Genomic DNA, 21,222 nt, shown 5'->3' on the forward strand with positions numbered 1-21,222 from the left:
GCTGCCTCCTGATTGCTGTTGTTACGTGCCATTGAGTCAAGTACGACTCACAACAACCTTATGAACAGTGGATCTGAACCCTGTTGTGTCCTGCACCATCTCACACTTCCTGACACATTAGAGCCCATTGCAACAGTCACTGCATCAATCCACCTGGTCAAGGTCTTCCTCTCCTTTGCTGACCCTCCACCCTTCCCAGCATCGTGTCCTTCTCCAAGGAATAGTCTCTCCTAGCAACATGCCCAAAGTATGTGAGGCAAAGCCTCATCATCCTTGCCTCCAAAGAGCACTCCAGCTGCACCCATATTTATTTGTTCTTTAGCAAGACCCTGGGATATTCAGTGCTCTTCTCCAACAACTCAAAGCCCTATTCATTGTTCAGCTCTCAGTTGCATGGCAAGCGATCGGAAAAACTATGTTGCCTCCTGATAGTATACCCAAAATATATGAAACAAAGTCTTATCACCCTCTCTTCTAAAGAGCATCTGTCTGCACTTATTCCAAAACAGATTTGTTTATTTTTTCCCTTGTTAGGGCATGACAATTTCTTCCCGTGCAATTTACTGTCTCTAAAAACCCACTGGATGGTAACCTATGAGTCAGTTCCAACCAAATGGCATAACAACAACATGGTATATTCAATATTCTTCATTAAAACCACATTCAAAGGCATCAACATTTTTTCCAATTTTCTTTATTTATCATACAACTTTCACATAAGAGAAAATACCAGGGTTTGAGTCAGGAACATCTTAATCCTAAAAGGGACTTTTTGCTCTTTAACGCTTCAAAGAGGTCTCTGATAGCAGATTTGCCCAGTGCAACATGTCTTTTGATTTTTTTTTTAAAACCAAACATATTTCCTTTTGACTTCTTGACAGCTGCTTCCATAACATTTGTTTTTCAAGTAAAATGAAATCATTGATAACGTCAATCTATTTTCCATTTATCATGATGTTGCTTATTTTATCCAGTTCTGAGGATTTTTGTTTTCTTTGTGTTGAGATCTAACACTTACCGAAGAGTACAGACTTGGGGATGCATCATAAGTGTTTCAAATAGGGTTTCTCTCTGTTTTCTGCAAGAAAGATTGTGTCATCTGCATATCACAAGTTATTAATAAGTCTCCTTGCAATCAATGAGATCTACTGACCCAGTGACTTGAGTATGACAGAGATCATGAAGATGGTGTGGCAAGATTTTGATCTGTTTGTTCACAGGATCATTATGAGTTGCAACTGACTCAATGATGTCTAACAATAATAACTTCCAATCCTGATACTTCATTCTTCTTCATGTAGTCCAACTTCTTAGATTATTTGTTCAGCATGTAAACTGAATAGATATGGTGAAAGGATACAGCCATGATTGACACTTTTCTTGATTTTAAACCATGCCCTTTTTCTATTCAAATGATTGCTTCTTGGTCTTTGTTCCACATAAGCACAATTAAGTGTTCTGGAATTCCATTCTTCTCAAAGTTCTCCATAATTTATTATTATATGCATAATCAAATATCTTCACACAGACAACAAAACACAAAGAAACATATTTGGGGTATTTTTAATATTCTATGCTTTCAGCCCGATGCTATCAAGCCAAAGGTGGGTGACTTTTAATCCGCGGCCCTTGGGCCTGTCTTTCATTGTTTTTGTTCAGACATTCCTTTAGGTCGTATAGCCCTGGTGTACAACTTGCCGTACAGCAGTAATATGTGGTGCTGTGAGGCTGAACATCGTGACACTGATGTGTCAAATGCATTAATGGCTGGTTACCCAATGCAGACAGAGAGCAGGTTGGAGCTCCCTGACTAAAACAAGCTTGGAAGGAGGAGTGGCATCCACTTCCGTAATAGCTTGCCTCCAGAAACCCTGTGAACCTGGAGAGAGGATGAAAGGCACCCAAGCGTCGAGGACTCTCCTTCATAGGGTCACTATGAGTCGCCTGCAGCTCAACGGCACTAACAACAACAATATGCTTTCAGCCAGGATCCATCAGACATCAGCGAATATATCACTTGTTCCACAGCTTCTTCTGAATCCAGTTTGAATTTTAGACAGTTCCTTACCAACATGCTTGTCATGGACTGAACTCTGTATTCCTAAAAGCAATGTATGTAATGATGTAATGTGGAAGCTTTTTAAATGACCTCCCATGATTTGATGTACCAAGCAGCTGTAAAAGGATTAGGATGAGATGTAGCATCCTAGTTCCCATGTATGCAGAGGGTCCCTGAGGTGTAGCCTGCATTGCCTAGTAACAAAAAAGGACCAGACCTCAGTACCACCAAGAAAGTATCTCCAAAAGTGAAGTGGGGATGTTTGGACTCAAGTCTCTGCGCTGCGAAGCTCCTTGACATAGGGAAAGGCTAAGACTCATGGAGATCTCCAAGGAACATAGATGCTGAACGAGACGTGGAACTTCCTCCAGAACCAGCAGAAAGTCTAGAGCCAACATTCTAAATTGAGGCTTCTAGACTCCTGGACTGTGAGAGAATAAATTTGTAAAAATCATCTACTTGGGATATCGCTGACACAGCTAAGGCAGTACTGCTATGTTGTTGTTGCTGTTATGTGCCATCGAGTCGCTTGCGACTCATAGCGACCCTATGTACAACAGCCCTAAACTCCGCTCTGTCCTGTGCCAATCGCACTGCCTCTGACACACCCATCCCGATTATCCCAGTCACTGAATCAATCCACCTCAAAGAGGGCCTTCCCCTCCTGCGCTGTCTCTCCACCCTCCCAAGCATGACGTCCTTCTCCAAGGACTGGTCCTTCCTCGCAACATGTCCAAACTACTGTTCTAGCCATTTTGAAATGGTCTTCAGCAAGATTGTAAATGACTGCAATATGAATAATTTTTTTTATAATTTCAATATTCTGTTGGATCACTTTCTTTTGGAATGGGCACAAAGTGTTAGCTCTCTTCCAGTCAGCTGTCTCTTAAATTTCTTGGCACAGACGAATGTATTCAGCACTGTATCCTTTTGTTGAGACATCTCAGTTGGTATTCTGTCAGTTCCTGGAACCTTGTTTTCTTCAGTGCACTTTGGACTTCTTCCTCCAGTATTTTCAGCTGAGTATCTTCAGGTTCCTCTGGAGGGGGGTGGGGTGGGTGTGAACGTGAATTGAGTGAAGTTTATAAACCATTATGGTTAGCCATTCATACATATCTTGTTTTATAACATTAATGACAATACCTACAATATAACTGTATTCTCTCCACTTTCTCCCTGCAATTCTCATTTCCATCAATCCTTCTATTTTATGCCTTCCTGTTCTCTGGGCTTTATCTTGGGCAAAATACTGCTCTTTTGATTTTATATGATTAGTTATCCTAAGGGTTGTGTGCTTCCCTAGTATTTCTATTCACCTTATAAGCCTGTCTAGATTCCTACATTATACAGATGATACAGGCTTGCTTGCTTAAAGTAAAAAAAAACTTGAAACACTTGCTGCAGAAGCTCAGTGACTATAGTCTTCAATATGAATTGCATCTCAACATCAAAAACACAAAAATTCTCACCACTGGACTAATCAGCAATATGATAGATGAAAAAAAGATTCAAATTGTCAACTACTTCATTTTACTTGGATCCAAAATCAACATCCATGGTAACAGCCATCAAGAAACCAAAGGACATGTTTCACTGGGGAAATCTCCTGTCAAAGTCCTCTCCAAAGCACCAAAGAGCAAGGATGACAGTTTAAAGACTAAGATGCACCTGATGTAAGCCATGACCTTTTAAATTACTTCCTATGCATCTGACAGTTTGACAGTGAATAAGGAGGGCAGAAGAGCTGTTGTCTTTGAGTTGTGGTGTTGGAGAAGAGTACTGAACACCTCACGCATGGCCAAAAGAACAAACATGGCTGTCTTGGAGCAAGTGCAGCTAGATGCTTGCTAGAGGCAAGGATGGTGAAAATTGGTCTCACGTATTTTGGGCTGTTGTCAGGAGGGGCCAAGTCTTGGAAAAAGACATCATGGAAAAGGCAGAGGGTCAGAGATAAGACTCTCAACAAGATGGACTGACACAGTGGTTGCGACAATAGACTTGAGCATAACAAAGATTATGAGGATGGCTCAAGATGAATACGGTTCAGAGCTGTTGTTCATAGGGTCTGTATGACTTGTAGTCAACTCAATGGCACCTAACAACAAAAACATTATTTGGCTCAACATTGAGCCATGGGGGACAGTTGTGGTGATGCGTGTTTTGTCCCAGTGTCTGGTTTAAAGATTTAGTAAAGTAATTCAACAAATAAAACTTACCTTATAAGGAAAAAAAAAGATTTAGTAAAGGCCATCGTCTCAGGGATATCACAGGTTCTTGATCATATGCTACCTCAAGAAATGGTTGAGCATCAATCAATCCTTCATTACATAACAACCCTGTATATTCTTCCTTCTGTCTTCTTGTGACGCTTTCTATGACATTTGAAGGGCATTTTTATGGCCTAGTTTGTGGGGAATCACAGTACTAAACCAAAGGCTGCACCTCTCTAACAGTCTGAAGCCACCCGGAGCTCCAAGGGAGAAAGATGGGCAACCTCCTCCCATGCAATTTATTGCCTTGGAAACCCAGCGGAGGGTCAGCAATGAGTTGGTGCCAACTTGACAGCAGTGAGCCTTCATTCAATATTTCAGGATCAAAGCAAAACACATTATGAAAGTAAAAGACCAATTTAGAAAACAGGAAAGAAGGAAAGACAAAGATGCCTGGAAGATCAACAAATGGATAGAGAAACTGTGGTACATTCACACAAAGGAATATTATGCAGCAATAAAAAACAATGAACTCATAAAATATTACACAGCATGGGCGAGCCTGGAACGACATTATCCTGAGGTGAATATCTCAATCACAAATTAACAAACACTTCTATTATAAAATAGGGCTAACACAGGGGGTGTTGGGTGGAGGAAAGAGTGTAAACTGCATCGGAACAGATGAGGGAAAGAACTGTCTGAAAGGAGTATGTGATTAGGCCTTATATGTATGACAGTCTACAAAAATAGGGCATTGCAGAGTGGACTCTGGTGCTGGGAAAGGAAGAGGAGGGAGGTAGATGTGCAACAGTGAATGAATAAAAATCCAACCTTTCTGTAAACTTTCATTAAAATCATAATTCTTTTAACATGTTGGTCAGAAGAGTTTCTGTATTCTGAAGAATACAGAGAAGTTAAAGCAGAAGAAAGAATGATGACGTGAGAGCTGAACTGAAGATTTCAAGAGCAACTCCCAAAGACAGAACAAAGAATTGTGATAAAATGTGTAAAGACCTGGTTGTTGTTGTTGTTATGTGTCGTTGAGTCGCCTGCGACCTAGCATTAGAAAATAAAAAGGGAGGGGAGCTCTGGTGGCCTAGTGGCAAGGAACTGCAACTACAATCCCAGAGGCGCACGGTTCGAATCCACCAGATGCTCTGCCGGGGAAGGAGGGACAATCTCCTCCTGTACCAGTCAGATCTGATTTGATGGTACATGCACACAAAAATAAATAAAATTAAAAAAAGAAAATAAAAAGGGAAGAACACGCTCAGAATTTTTCAAGCAAATGGAACTGCAGAACAAATTCAAGCCTTGAGTTGTAATACTGACAGATCCTATGGGAACAATGCTGAATGAGGCAGGAAGCATCAAAAGAAAATGGAAGGAGGTACAATGATTATATGGCATAATTGTAACCCAAAATTTTTTTGTAAAATCAAATACTGATTCTCATGATTCACTAAATTTCCTGCTGTGTGAAGAGAGAAGACACAACTTCCAAGTCATCGAGTCTGGGTTCAAATCCTAGCTCTATCACTTGCTAACCACAAGAGTTGGAAAAGTGTCTCCTTCCCTCTTTCTCCTCTTTTCAGACCTGTGAGATGAAGATGAAAGAAAAGATGCTGACACCTGTGCAAATAAACAGGTGATGTGAATAACAAATGTAAAAACAAAGTAATGAATGAAAAAAGCCTGGTAGATTGTAGATGCTGCCAGTGTTTGTTAATAAACCAAGTGTTACTCAGGCTTTGTGAGGATGCCTGTCTGTCCTGCGTGACCGTGACCGTGACCTAAAGCAGCAGTCATAGGGGGCTGCCATCCTGATGATGTGTGAGCTCAGTGTGTGGTGAGGTGAATGGACCACCTCTGTTACTGAGCCTGGCCAGGGTTCAGGAGTATTGAGGTGTAATAAGGGATTGTTTGGGCTTGGATGTGGTGACTGAGTTTCCGAAATGTCTGGCCTCCTTGTGCAGGTGGTGGGTTCCTACCTGTAGGAAGGTCAGGGCAGCTCTTTGCAGCAGACACTCTGCGTAGCACACCTCAGCGTGGATTTCCTCTGCAGGGAAAAATCCAAATCCCTTTGACTTCCTGGGATCTTGGCAGCAGTCTTAGGCCAAACCCTCCCTGCTCTGCTCTCCAAAGGGAATCCCGGTCAGCACACATACCACCCCCATACACATTCCCCTCTTTCTACCCCATTTCTCAGGTAACGTTAGCTGAAGTTTCTTCCCTGTGGACAGTCTGGTTCCCCTCTCCACCTTTGCCCAGTTCAGGTTGTCATGCATCCTGCAGATGCTGTGCACTCAGCACCTCCAGCCAGTGCTGGACAAGATGCACAGGGCAGAATGAAAGAAGGGGGGGGAAATGCTATCTAGGCAAGCCCAGAGGCAGTGGGGATAAGGGGAAAGAGCTTAACACAGCTAGTGGACCAGGGAACATTTCTAGAAGCAAGGACATTTGCATTGGTCTTTTGAGGAAAGTGGAAAGATAATGTGAGAAGGGCCTTCTTCCTAGCAAAAGTCGAGTGAAGCCCAAGAACTCAGATATTTGGGAACAAGTAGCTGAAATGGGGGTGGTGTCGAGAGAGATTCAGAGCACAAGGGAAGATGAGATACAAGGCCCTTGACCATCGGAGGGGGTGATCACAGGCTTCGGCGGCAGGGAGCCATGGAAGGTATGGTGGAGGAATCAGTGCCATCAGCCTTAAGGGCTCACCCGGTGAGTTAGGCCATTGGGCTCTGCTCTGGAGAGCCAGCCACAAAGTGCTCATGGTTGGCTACTGCTAAATCCAGTGCTGCCTACCACAGATGGTCATGGCACAAAGACACCACACTCGCCACGGCAGCCCAGACCATCTTTTCCACTGCTGCCTGCTGTCTCTTTCCATGTGCCACACTCCCTGCGGGAACACGGGACCTCACACTGCTCATTAAGGCAGCAAACCTAACTGCATGCACCCTGGACGGAGGAGAAAAGCACACGGGCCTTGTGGCAGCTTCTTCTTTCCTCAACTTGCAGTTTTTCAGAAAGTAATGCTGTCAGGTACCTGGTCTCACCTGTTCTCAACATCCTCATCTCAGAGCCACTCCTCAAAAGGCCCAGGTCTGGTCCATTCATATCCCAGCATCTACACCAGGGCCAGACCCCTGGGTGATGCTGGAGATAATTACCATCTACACAAACACACACACCCACACACCCTTACACTCCCTGAGCTGGAGCAGGGCTGCCTGGCGCTAGGAGGGTTACTGGGAGGGTTAGGACGACACCCCAGTGTCATACCTTCTGTAAACTGGTCCATGGTGGTGCGGTGCACCAGACTGCTGAAGGAATCTGTTACAGAGGACTTCTTTCGGTGCCTGAAAAGGAAAATGGGTCATTCAGTGAGCGAGAGGGGGTGTCCAAGTGCCAGGTCACTTCACACTTTAGAGAATTCAGTGCTAGCAGAAAGAATATGGATTTGGTGCTCAAAGAGAGTTTGAGATTCTGATCAAACAAAGAGGTCAGTTTACCTCTTTGAGCCTCAGTTTCCTCATCTGTAAAATGGGGACAATGAACACCCAGAGAAAGCATGAGCTGTGGTATATATACAATTCCCACAGCCAGTCAGTTACCTAGTCTGGGTGATGCTGTTCTTGGCAGCTTCCAATTTGTCCCACTTCTGTATTCCCTTCTTTAGTTCGGGTCTCTCTGTACCAGACCTAGCTGTCCACCTCTGCCCACACAGGCCTGGGCATCTGCTCACCCTCCACCTGTCTGCAGAGGGTTTTCCTCAGATTCTCCTCTGCTCAGAACACTTCTGGCTCTGCACTACGCTCTGCATGCAGCAGTGCTCTGTGTGTGGTTCCACAGCCCACAGGTTCTGACCATTTCTGCCTTCCCGTTGGGACTCTCCAGCCACACTGAACCCTGCACAGCATCCCTGAGTTCAGACACCATGTCTCTGCTGCCACCTCCACTTGGAGCCTCATCTTCTCCTTCCTTTGCTCTGGTGAGCTCCTAGTCCCCCTTTAATATCTGGCCCAGGCATCACCTCATCCAGGAAGTCTTTCCTGTCCTTCTTGCCCCCAAGAATCTCCTCAAGCCTCTCACGCTGGGATAGGAAGGTCTACGCCTGTCTCCCTAAAGGGGGCGAGGATACCAAGCCTCGATCTGATAATTCTGAATTGCCAACCTAAAGCAGACTCCGAGCAGGTTCATATATATATGTAAGACTGAGAGGTAATTCTACCTGCCATGTACACAAAGGGACTAGCAGTACATTCATTCAGGTGTTAGGTGTGTTGTGTTAGGTGCCAGCAAGTCAAGTACAATTCATAGTGACCCTATGAACAACAGATCTGAACCTTGTCCTGTCCTGTGCCATCCTCAAAATCTCTGACATACCAGGGCCCACTGCTGCAGTCACTGTGTCAATCCACCTGGTTGATCTTTTTCTCTCTCACCCTCCCTCCACTTTTCCAAGCAAAATGTCCCTCTCCAAGGAATAGACACTCCTGGTAACATGCCCAGAGTATGTGAGACAAAGATTTTCTATCGTTGCCTCTAAAGAGCACTCTGGCCGCACCTTCTCCATGACATATCTATTTGTTCTTTTGGCAGTCCATGGCATATCCAGGTCACTCAAGTAACTAACACATATTGAGCATCAGTGACACACCAGATTCTGTGCAGGCATTTTCATTCAGTCCCCACAGCAACCTTATGCTGTCCATACTATCCTACTAATTTTACAGATGAGGAAAAGTGGAATCTAGAGAAGGGCTTTTGCAAAGTCAGAGAGTTAGTAAATCACACAGTTAGAATTTATCTCCTCCCAGTCAGACCTGGCTCCTACATGCAACAAGATTCCTCAGGAGGTGCACAGAACAGCTCTGAGCTGTGGGGCAAGTGACCTCTTAGCCCAAAGGAGCAGGGCTGATAGAGGCATTGTAAGCACTGGGATCCAACCCACATCCCACCTGCACCCACCCACCCTCTGACCTCTGACACAGTGACTGTGCCTCCTTCATCATGTTGCCAGCAAGCAGGATATCCTGTGGGTCAAAGGTCATCATGGCTTGCATCTCCAGGATGGTGGCATATGTCAGCGAGTGGTACATGCTCTCCTTGGTTCTGCCAGAGAGAAAGGGCATGAGGCAACCACCTCCTAAAACTCCAGAGCAAACTGCACAATGCAGCTCATTTGCCGTCCCTTCTCCACGAACAGATGAGGAAACTGAGGCCCAGTTTGTTGAAGGTCTCCCCCTCTCATACTCAAAAGGCACTGACTCCCTTTCCCAGATCCTCCTGTTCCTGCAGAGTGCCCCTAAGTGATCCCCCAATCTGAGTCTCAGTTTCTCATCTGTTTGGCTCTTTGTAGGAAGGGGTAGCAGCAAGAAGGATACCATTGAGCAGTATGTACCCTCCTGGCATCTAGACCCTGACTCTCACCTTCTGCCTTCATCTCCAGCAGACAGAACACAAGTCTTGTACTAGGTGGGCTCCCAGAAGAGTTCTTGCCCCTTCCTTAGGTCCACCCAGGCCTTGCCCGGGCCCTGCTCTATAAGGATAGCACCTCCCCCCTCTCCCAGCCCACGACCTCCTGCCTCTCATCGTCCTCTCCGTAAACACCCCAAGAGGTCCACACCCCACGAGATGAGTACCCAAGCCCTCTGCCAGGCATCTGGGATCTGTAAGCACTGCCCACCTCACTAGGCCCCTAGCCCCTGCTAATCCTAACACCCTGATCCCATCAGGCCTCAGACTGTAGCCCAGGTAACACCAAACTATACGTTTTCCAGAAAATTCTGTTCTCTAGGCCTTTGACTATGCTGTTCATGCACCTTGAAATGCCTTTCCCTTTGCCATCTCTTCACAAGACAGCTAATCCATCAGGTCTCTTAAAAGCCTCCAAGTCCCCTGGGAATCCAGGGTTCCCCTTCTAGGCTTGTTATTATTGTTAAGCAATTATGCAGTGTTGAGCTGCAGCAAACTCATAGCTCAACCTCCAGTGGGTTTACAGAGGCAGTAAATCATACGGGAAGAGACTGCCCATCTTTCTCCTGTGGAGCAGCCTGTGGATTTGAACCACATGTTTTTGGGTTGGCAACACAGCTCCTTACCACTAGGCCACTGGAGCTCCCTCCTCTAGGGTTCCATGTCTGTAAATAACTCAGGCACACAGAATGTATTTCAGCTCCCTCCCTAGACTGGAGCACCTCAAGGCCGAGCTTATATTCGCCTCACCTCTGCTCAGCACACACAGCAGGCTTCCCATCTAACGGTGCTAAGGGGACATTTACTCCAACACATGATTGTTGTTGTTGTCACCATCAAGTCCACTATGACTCTCAACGACTCTATGAATAATGGATCCGAACCCTGCCCTCTCCTGGGCCACCCTCACCATCTCTGACATCCTCGAGCCCATTGTTATGGTCACTGTCTAACCATCTTGTTGGGGGTCTTCCTCTCTTTCTCTGACCCCACACTTTTCCCAGTGTGTCTTTCTCCAAGGACTGGCTCTTCCTAACCAGATGATCAAAGAATGTGAGATGAGGTTTTGCCATCCTTGCCTCTAAGAGGCAAATTCCGTGGAGACAGAAGCAATGCCAGACGGGCCCTGCCCTGCAGGCGTCCCTTCACATATCTGGGTTTTGCTTCCTACTTCTGTAAAACGGGGACAGCGTCCTGGGCTGCTGAGTCTTGTGGGGCCACGGTGGACGGCCTGTGCCTGATGCACAGTAGGTGCTGCGGCTGCTTCCCGTCCTCCCCGCTCACTCCCTTCATTAATTATTTACGATTCTCCTCAGTGCCAAGCTTATGCTGGGAACTTGGGAGGAAAGAGAGATGACTAAGGTTTATAGATTGTTTATTACAAAAATCACATGACCCTTTTCTTGCCTTGCTGGCTCATAAAACAAATCTACACATTAAGTTGGTTCCCCTACACCTGCTTCTGGTTGAATGGAGCTCTCGTGGCCTAGTCTGGAAGGAGCTGGCACTGACAGGGCCTTTCTGGTTCAAATTCACCAGTGTGGCCTTGGGAGAAATATAGCAATTCTCCTTCCTCCTCTGATTTACAGCCTCCATAAACCTACTGGAGGGGCAGGTATCCGTTGGTTCTGACTCCATTACAATGAGTTTTGAGACTTCTGGGCAACTCTCAGGAGTTTTTGTTCTCAAGGATCAAAAGTTTTGAAGGAAACAAAAGGCTCTGTCCTCCTTCCTGGCCCCAGTAGCCATCAGGACACCGTCTGGGTCTTTGCTGGGTCAACTTTCCCTGAGGAGGGGGCTGGGGGCTCCTGTGGGCACAGAACTTGGACTTTAGAGTTCCTCAGACAGGGGCTTTCTGAGTCTCGATTTTCTCCTCCACAAAATGGGCACAATAGCTACTCTCTCACAAGGCTAAGCAACTGAAATAGGACATCTAGTCCTCAGGGCAGACCTCAGATGCTCAATAATTCTGAGTCCACGCTTTTCCTGACAGGGTCAAGGGTCACCTCCCTGGAGACCACAAAACTCCTGAAGGAAGAGCTTCCCTGGGAGCATTCAGACACAGCTTCCCATGCGGACCTTTCAGCTCTCATGCCCCTGCGCTTCAATGTCTTTCCCACCAAGGACCAGGACTCAATCCCACCCACCCACTCAGCCCCCACTGCTGGGGCCCGCAGGAAGGGTGGCCCTTCCTGGAGAGCTGGCAGACAAAGTAGAATTTCTAGTCTGAGGCCCAAAGCCCAACATGCACCAGTGGCTGGGAATTCTGTCCCCTCCCAGGCCCCTAGTCTGGGCTAGGAATCACGGCACAGAGGATGGCAACCCCTCAGACCTCAGATACTTCAAGTGACCATTTCCACCCACAAAGTTCTTGTTTCTACATATAACACTGGGAACAACTGCTCTCAGCCCTGAACTGGACCCAACCCTGGGACAAGACGCCCATGGGGTCCTATCTTCAGGGGTGTCAGGAAATAGAGGGTGCTAGATCAAGATCAAGGTGTAGGACCAGAGACTCTGACCACTTGGGGTCAGTTAAACCCAATGGCCTCCAGGTTTTCCCTCCTGGGCAGTAGCCAAGCCTGATTATCAAACACCTGGTCCATCTTTGTCTTTACCCACCTGTTCCTTGCTGGGGCAGCCCCCACCTTCCCCAGGTCCTGTGTGGCCCTCCCTGATGTATGGTCTCACATCCCTGGAACCTGTAGATGAGGCTTCTCCAGGCTGGAAGGCAGAGTCTGCCTCTCCACCTCTCCACGTTCCTACTCCTTCATTCTCATCAGACTGTCGCCCTCAGCCCCCTTCTCTGGTCTATTCAGACTCATTTTCTAGCTATGGACCCCAGCTCACTGCCATCCTCTCCACCCACTGTCCTCTCACTCTGCGACATGCCGGCCAGGCTGAGTGTCTCAGTTCCTCCGTGGTTTGCACAGGCCCTTCTCTCTGCTGGATCACTCTCAAATACCCGCTCCATCTAGCTGACTCTTCAACTGGCCCATCTCAGCTTAAACACCACTTCACCCAGGACACCTTCGTGAGCCCTACAGGGGCTTCCCAGAGAGAAATTTGTTCTGTTTCATGCTCTGCTGGTGCCATCCTGAATTTGTGACAGCTTCTGGATACGGGACCTGCATTTTCATTTTGTGATGATGGGTCCTACAAACTGTGTTGTTGTTACGTGTTGTGGAGTAGGAACTAATTCCTAGCTAATCTTCCAGGGGGGTTTCAGAGACTTTAAATCACATGGGAAGAGAATGCCCATTCTTCTGTCTCAGAGTAGTTGATGGATTTGAACCTGTGCCAAGAACCGGCCCCAAACCCTTGAGATCCATGTACTTCCTCTAGCCTCTCTCTCATAAACCACATTGCTAATGCTACCTTTCTGTATTCCAGAAAGCACGCCCATGTCTTGCTTGGTATTGTTACCCCAGCATAGATGTGTAACCCATGGAAGACAGCCATGAGATGCTGTTTGCTAAATGAACCAGGGTCAGCTGCAACTGCCCATGTGTAACTACAGCACGGGGGGCACCTCATAATTATTACACAGAATAGCTCTGCTTCTGGAATCTTCTTAGCTATCCATCCCCCACCCTCTCTTCCAGAGTCCCAACTCCTACTGCCTCATGCCACCCCTCACTCGTGAAAATAGTGTTAAACCCACTCACTTTCTGCTACACCCATCTGGAATCCATTAGGTCCAGGGGCCACACAACTGCATGCATTCTCCACACTGCCCCTGAGCAACAGAGGAGAAAACTGCCCACCACACGGACAGACATTATCTTAAACTCAAGGCCACTGGCCTGGGCCAGATCCACCACACTCCTTAGCAATGTCTTCTCATCACTCCCCAATTCCTGCATGGTCCTTCACTCTAGGTAGAGAACTGGTTCTTCCTCACACACCTGAACTCCCTGCACCCCATCCACTCCAACTTATCTCTGCTGATCCCACACCCTTCTCTGCCTCCTTCACTCCACTCCTTAGAAGAGGCAAACGAGAGGCTCTCCCACCCAGTGGACTCCACCCTGCTCCACATCAAGACAGCATGGCAGTCAGAGTGCGAGCTGTGGTGCCTGGTGGGCCTGGCTTTGATCGTGACTCTGCAACCTGCTCAAGCAGTCAGTTGCTAATTGAAACGTCAGTGGTTTGAATCCAACAGCTCCACCACAGGAGAAAGTGTGGCAGTGTATTTCTGCGAAGGTTACAGCTTTGGGCCCCTGTGAAGTAGTTCTACTCCCTGTAAGTCACCATGTTGGGTGATTTTAAAAATTGTTTTGCTTTCTGCAATCTATGAATTATGTCTTGGAGAAAGTGCAAGCAGATTGGTCTTCAGAGGCAAGGATGAGGAAACCTGATCTCACCTACTTTGGCCATGCTGTTAGGAGAGGCCAGTCCTTGGAAAGGACATCATGCTAGGAAAGGTGAAGGGTCAGCGGAGGAGAGTAAGACCCTCAACTAGAGGGACTGACACCATGGGCTGGAGCATAGCGGGATGGCACGGGATAGGGCCAGGTTCAGATCTGTTGTTCATAGGGTCATTATGAATTGAAGTTGATTTGATGGCACCTAACAACAGCAACAACATTCATCAAGAACACGTAACTAGTAGCCAGTGTTCCAAAGACAATGCTTAGAGGATAGATACCTTGGTAAGTACAAGAAACTGGAAACAGTTGAAGTTGATTTGATGGCACCTAACAACAGCAACAACATTCATCAAGAACACGTAACTAGTAGCCAGTGTTCCAAAGACAATGCTTAGAGGATAGATACCTTGGTAAGTACAAGAAACTGGAAACAGTTGAAGTTGATTTGATGGCACCTAACAACAGCAACAACATTCATCAAGAACACGTAACTAGTAGCCAGTGTTCCAAAGACAATGCTTAGAGGATAGATACCTTGGTAAGTACAAGAAACTGGAAACAGAGACAGCACTAGTTAGAGAAGTGGCATATGGAAAGCAAATACCAGGGCAAGGGCAGAGGCAAACAGCTCACTGCCCACAGCCCAGAATTACAACAGTTAAATGAGACCATGTCTGTGCAGCGAGAAACAGCAGAGGAGACTGAATCCTAGTCTCTTTTGAAGCCTAAATGACCACAAATAGTGAAGGCAGGCTGTTTCTGGGGTCTTTTTTTTTTTTTTCAAGACTTGTTTCCTTTCTCTAGATCAGTGATCCTCACTGGGGACAGGGAGGCAATTGTGATATCCTCTCTTAGGGGAAATAGCACCATCTCTGGAGACACTTTTGGTTGTCATGAGGTGGGGATAGAAGGGGCTGGCACAAGGGGCTGGAGAAACACCCTAAAACACAAAAGGAAAGATCCTTTTCCAAATGAGGTGGAGGTTAAGGTAAGGAAGGGTTAAACTGCTTCCAAGGTCTCTGACAGGGAAGCGGTTAAGCACCCGGCTGCTAACTAAAGGGTTGGCAGTTTAAACCCACCGAGTAGCTGCAAGGGAGAAATGTCTGGCGATCTGCTTCTGTAAAGATTATGGCAAGAAAACCCCGCAGGATACTTCTACTTTGTCACAAGGAGGTCTCTATGAGTCAGAAGTGACTGCTTCCAGCCTGTTCCAGGTGCTGGGAGAGGCACAGTGGTGGCTTCTCCCCAGATGCCTCCCTTCAGGAGACCAGCATTTCTTCCCCAGGGATTCCTGGCAGACTTTCCTTCTGACCCAAGGAAGGGGAGCCATTTCATTAATGTAAACATTGAGGGGAAAGCTGGGTTAGGAATCCTGAAGTGGGCACAGCTTGGGGGTCTAGTGTAGCATCGCATCAGTTCTACAATTTTCTTCTATGTTCTGACTATCTTGTTGTTGTTGTTGTTGATTGCTGTCAAGTCAAACACAACTCATAGTGACCCTATGAACAAAAGACCTGAAGCTTTTCTGTAACTATTTTTTTTTCTCTCAAAGTTCATAGAATATCTACTTTGGTCCAAAATCTGGAGCACAATTTAGACCATTCAGACTAGAACATGGTGTGGCCTGGTCTTCGCTGAGGGATTGGCAGAAAGGCCATTATCAGTGCTCAGGGTGGGATGGGACAGAATGGGAAGCTGAGCACCTGGGACAGCCAGATACCAAGGACAGGAGGGTGATTAGAGTTAGGGTCCCTCTGAGTGAGACCAAGAAAGAGCCAGGAGGGAAGAGCGAGCCAGGAAATCTTGGCCCACCCTGCCTGGCACAGCCCAGACCCCCTCAGACCATGTGAGTGACAAAAGACAGTCTAGAGACATGTAGCTGAAAAGAGAAGCATTAAAATAAAAAGATCCAGTGAGCATGACGAAACCCATGGTTCCCCCATCAGTCTCAGAACTCAGGGTTCACTGTGCAGGCCCAGGAAAAAACATGTTCTCTCTGGAGAAACTAGACCCTTTCAAATGCTGACTGCCGCCTCTCTGCTGGAACCTGCAACAGCCAATCCCACCAATTACAAGTCAGCTTGAACACAGATCTTTAAGTAAACTTATTCTTAAACATCATCAGACATCCAAGTTTGAAGAAGCCCCCCATGAGAATGAGATTCCCAAACCATTAGACAGCAAATAGTTAAGACTATGTAGGAAACAATAAAACATTTTAAACAGAGATACTAATCTCAGACGATAACATTAAAGACTAATTAGAGAACAGACTACAAGCCATGCACTGTCCTATACGCATTCATTTCCAAATGTAGATGTAAAGATAACATACCAACAAAAAGAGAACAAAATGTTATAGGGGTGGAGATGGGAGTACAGTCCAAGAGAAACATTGAAATTAATTGAATGATTAGAGAAATACAGAAAAAGCAATAGAAAGGTTGACTGATAAAGTGGAGATAATTTCTGGAAATTAGAAAACAAGCAAAAGAAATGGAAAATGGAGATGGACTAAAAGATAAGTAGCTTAGAAAAGTGATGCTGAAAGTCTAAGATGGGACTTAAAGAACGTCCAACAGGATGTGGCATCCCAGAGAACTTCCCTGGAATGAAAGTATTGTGTTTTAAAACAAAACAAAACAAAAACCCCCAAAGCTGCACAGCCATGTTTATTGTGGCTTTGTTCACAATTGCAAGGAGCTAGAAACAACCTAAGTGCCCATCAACAAATGAGTGGATAGAGAAGCTGTGGTATATTCACACAATGGAATACTACGCTGCATTAAAAAACAAGGAACTCATGCAATATTATTCAAAATGGGTGACCCTGGAAAACATTATGCTGAGTGAAATATCCCAGTCACAAAAGGACAAATACTGCATAGTGCCACTATTGTAAAACAGGACTGAATCAGGGTTGGAGGGAGACTGAGAAAGATGGAATAAATAATGTATACTGCATTGAAACAGATGAGGGAGAAAACTGTTTAAAAGGACTATGTGATTAGGTATTTTTGTCATGATGGGAGTCAGAACGAAGGCTGCATAGTGGAGTGGACCTGGGGGGAGGGATTGTAAAACAATGAAAGAATTTTTCTTTTACTTTTCCAAGAGGGGAGTGTACTGGGGGGGGGGAGAGTGGATGGGGAGAAAAGTGCAAAGTCTGTAAATTTTCATTGAAATTAATAATTAAAAAAAAGTTTTTTAAAAAAAAAAACAACGAAGCAACTGCATTAAAAAAGACCTATACTCTGGTCATCATTGTGATTGTTCAGATTTGATGAGAGAAAGAGAAGATCCTAATCATTTATATAAAGGTGGTAGGGAGGAGATCACAAGTAAAAAGCGTTAGTGCCATATTCACAGCTACACTGCGTCAAATAAAAACCTGACTGTAGTTAAGGAGATTTCAACTCCTAGGGACACTATGAGACAGAGTGTCCCATAGGGCTGCAAAGACGATAACCCCTAAGGAAGTATACTTTAAGGGAAACTGGGAGGTTTGAACCACTGACCCTTTGGTTGGCAGTAGGCAAGAACTTTAAACCAGTGCACCACCACGGCTCATAATTCCCTTATGTGATAGAAAACAGGGTGCAATGCCTTCAAAATTCTGAAGGGAAAATTATCTAGTAGTCATGTAACTCTTTCTTGGGAAGTTCCTAGAGTAAATCTCTAGTAAAATGAGAGAGGATATGATAGAGAGAATGAGAAAGGATCAAGGAAGCAGGAGAGTAGCAAGAGGAGTTTCAGGAAACATCAGAGCAAAGGACTGCCACCTCCCAGGCCATCCCAGGAAGCAAGACTGGGAGCTCCTGGAGTGGCTAAAAAGATTTAAGTATAAAGGTACAGAAATTAAACCAAAACCCACAGCCATCGAGTCACTTCTGACAGTAATTTCTATCAACAGGTTTCTGAGGTCATAAATCTCAAGGGAAGAGACTGCATTATCTTTCTTCCATAAAACAGCTGGTGGACTCAAACCTCTGACCATTTGATTAGCAGCCTGATAAACTGCACACTACACTGCCAGAGCTCCCTAGCAAATTAGGGAAATGAGAAAAGAAAAAAAGATAATGATTAACTCTAAAGAGGAAACATAAGGTAATATACTACTTGTCTCTGCAGTAAACACTAACTACATAATTAGGATAATGCAAACACTGATTATTGATTTAGCCAAATATTGTGATATAATGATAAGAGGATGACGAAAGGGAGGAGGTACAGCAGTGTAAGAAAGTTAAATTCTAGTCTACCAGTGGCAAGACTTTTTAAAAAGATAAGGGGAAATGTATGCCATGTAAGCTCAATTTTTAAAAATGGAAAAAGTTATAAGGAAGAGCAGGATAAGCACGCATATTCTTTAGCGCCAAGGTAGTAGAAGGTAGTATTGGCTAAATGAGTGACCTTCATTATTACTCTAACATGCTTAGTAAAGTATGCAGCTCCAATGTTTGAAGCTGTGAGGAAAAGCAAAGGAAAGCAATTGCTGATAACGAGGGAGAAAACATGAGTGGATTCACTGGGATCAAGAAGTAAAAAAAAAAATCCACAAAAAAACCAAACCCAAAATATAAGTGTACAAAATAATGTATGTGAATGATTATATAAATATGGTGTTGTTGTTGTTGTTAAGTGCTATCAAGTCGCAGGTGACTCATAGTGACCCTATGAAGGAGAGTCCTCAACGCTTGGGTGTCTGTCATCCTCTCTCCAGGTTCATAGGGTTTCCGGAGTGGATGCCACTCCTCCTTCCAAATATAAATATATAGAAAACATTTTATAAATGAAAGAAACATCATGTATATGAATGATTGTATGCAAACCAATAAACCCTCAAACGGGGAGGGGAGAAAAAAAGAAGTCATAATACAAAGAAGCTTCAAATACTGAAGGCCCAGAAAGTCACAGTGACATTGATGGGGCCCTGGCTGCTCACAGGTTATGGGATGGAAAGATGGGGTCATTTATAAAAAAAAATTATTTTAGTGAAGGTTCTCAAAGAAACTGGTTTTCATTCATTCCTGAACATTTTCTTCCCTCCCTCTCCCCTGATCCCCTTTGTAATGCTTGTCCTGTTCTACACTATTGTCCTAAACATAATTTCTAATTGTCTGTTCTTTTCAGATGGTCCTTCCTTTCACCCATTCCAATGCAGTATTATCTCTACCTCTACCCTACCTTCTTTAAGGGACTCGAGTTCTGGTGGCCTAGTGGTAAGGAGCTGTGCTGCCAACACGAAGCATATGGTTCCAATCCACCAGCTGCTCTGTGGCAGAAAGATGGGCACTCTCCTCCTGTAAGATTTACTGCCTCTGAAACCCTCTGGAGGGTCAGCTATGGGTTGGTTCTGACTCGATGGTACACAACAACTGAAGGGTCAGAGTGATTGAGGAGGCTGAGAAGTCAACTCACATAGGGTTCCTGTCAGAAAAAAAGCTTTTGGTTCTCCATGACCTAATACTGCTAATCCCTTCCTTTACAGACTTCCTCAAGTGTGTGTACACATCCATCCACGTAGCTCGCGCACACATGCATGCACCCACCTCCCCATCCCTCATCCTGCTCTTAAGTCTTACCTGGGCTTGAGGTAGCTGAGTGCTTCTGAGAACTGGTTGGTGAGGAACAGATCCAGGGCAGTCATGCACTGGTCCAGGGCCTCATGGAGGCTGTTCACGGATGTCCTGAAGGGAAAGACACAAGGACATGGTCCTAGAATAACCAGCCCACTTCCTGTCTGGAGCAGAGCCTCACAGAACCCCACTCAGTCTCCCTGGGCAGCTTGGGATGTGTGTCAGGAGCTCTTCAGGCCCACTGCTTGCTGGAACAAGGGCCATTTGGATGCCTCTCTAAATGTCTCTAAGGGTGAGAAGAACAAAATGGGTGTGTCATCCAAGACCTGAATGGGATTAAAGGCCTTGATAGGGGCAGGGAGATCTCAAGGATAAATGTATATTTTACTCATCACAAGGGTAAGAGGACTCTTTGTGGCCATTCTTACCCATTAGGATGTGCTTCCCCCCTCATGGGGGTGAAACCCACCCTCTGAATCTACTTCAGTCGTCCACTTCCTTCTCTGAGTCTTCTGTCCACCCCCAAGGCCTCAGATTATAGAGCCTCAGACACTGTCACAATGGCCTGCAGAGGCAGGGGACCCGTGAGAATGGCTCAGCATCTTTCATCTCAGGAGTCAGCTCCATGGGACATCTCCAGGGGGTACACATGACCCAGTCCTATGTCACTCTGCTTCTCTTATCAGCCTCTGATGTGTTATATTTTTCACTTGTTTTTATGCTATTATTCACCTCCCTCCAGTAATATGGATGGAAACATTGTTTTGTTCATGGCTTTATCTTCAGCATCTAGGCTTTTAATGAATATCTGTTAGATAAAGGAAGGGAAGGGAAGAGGAATGGAAGAGCATAAGCCTAACTGGGCAAAGTCCTGCCTTTTCGGGCCTCAGCTTCCTCATTAGAAAAGTGAGAGATGAAAATTCTAAAAGGCTGGTCCATCTAATGGTCTTGAGAACTCCTAGTCTCACTATTTCGAATGATAGAGGGCTCCAGAAAGGATTTTGACAATCTCAATAAAAGGAGATCTCTTCCTCATCCCTTGTCCTCCAGTAATTTGTTGAGATAAAGTCTCTTCTCTACTTGGTAGGAATCTTTGGTGGCCTAGTGATAAGAAGCTCCACTGAAATCCCAAAGGCACGCAGTTCAAATCTCCTCCCATGAGATTAACTGCCTCTGAAAACTCACTAGGTAGGGAGCTATGAGTGGTTCCAACTCAATGGCAAACAACAACTCTACTTGGTAAAATACTACACATACTTTAAAGCCCAGCTCTAAAGTCTAATTATTTATGATTGTCTCAACAGATGTCCAAACAAAGTGAAATACGCATCATATTAAAAAAAATATTCATCTACCCAAATCTGTTTTTCTCAGGTTTTGCCACCTTAGTAAATGAGACCCTCTCTACCTAATTCTACATGTCAGAATTCTTTTTTTTGGGGGGGGGGATTCTCATTTTTTTCTATAATTATATTTTATTAATTTTCATAAACATTTACAGAGATTTTGGGTTTCCA

The 21,222-nt window shown here is 45.3% G+C and overlaps 1 protein-coding gene across 1 annotated transcript in view; it reads right to left on the bottom strand.

Annotated features, from left to right (window-relative positions):
• The window catches only part of TTC39A (tetratricopeptide repeat domain 39A), a 42,024-nt gene extending 21,841 nt beyond the window's left edge, over positions 1–20,183 (bottom strand). The window contains exons 1-5 of the mRNA XM_006879666.1: positions 20,094–20,183; positions 19,712–19,816; positions 9,259–9,390; positions 7,558–7,634; positions 6,264–6,331 (exon numbers count right to left, since the gene is read on the bottom strand). Of these exons, the coding sequence (XP_006879728.1) occupies positions 6,264–6,331; positions 7,558–7,634; positions 9,259–9,390; positions 19,712–19,816; positions 20,094–20,137 (426 nt within the window). The 5' untranslated portion in view covers positions 20,138–20,183. The remainder of the gene's footprint in view (positions 1–6,263; positions 6,332–7,557; positions 7,635–9,258; positions 9,391–19,711; positions 19,817–20,093) is intronic.
• Positions 20,184–21,222: the final 1,039 nt, after the last annotated feature.

Source organism: Elephantulus edwardii, unplaced genomic scaffold (assembly GCF_000299155.1).
Source record: "Elephantulus edwardii isolate Elephantulus edwardi_28Jun2011 unplaced genomic scaffold, EleEdw1.0 scaffold00005, whole genome shotgun sequence".
NCBI lineage: Eukaryota > Metazoa > Chordata > Mammalia > Macroscelidea > Macroscelididae > Elephantulus > Elephantulus edwardii.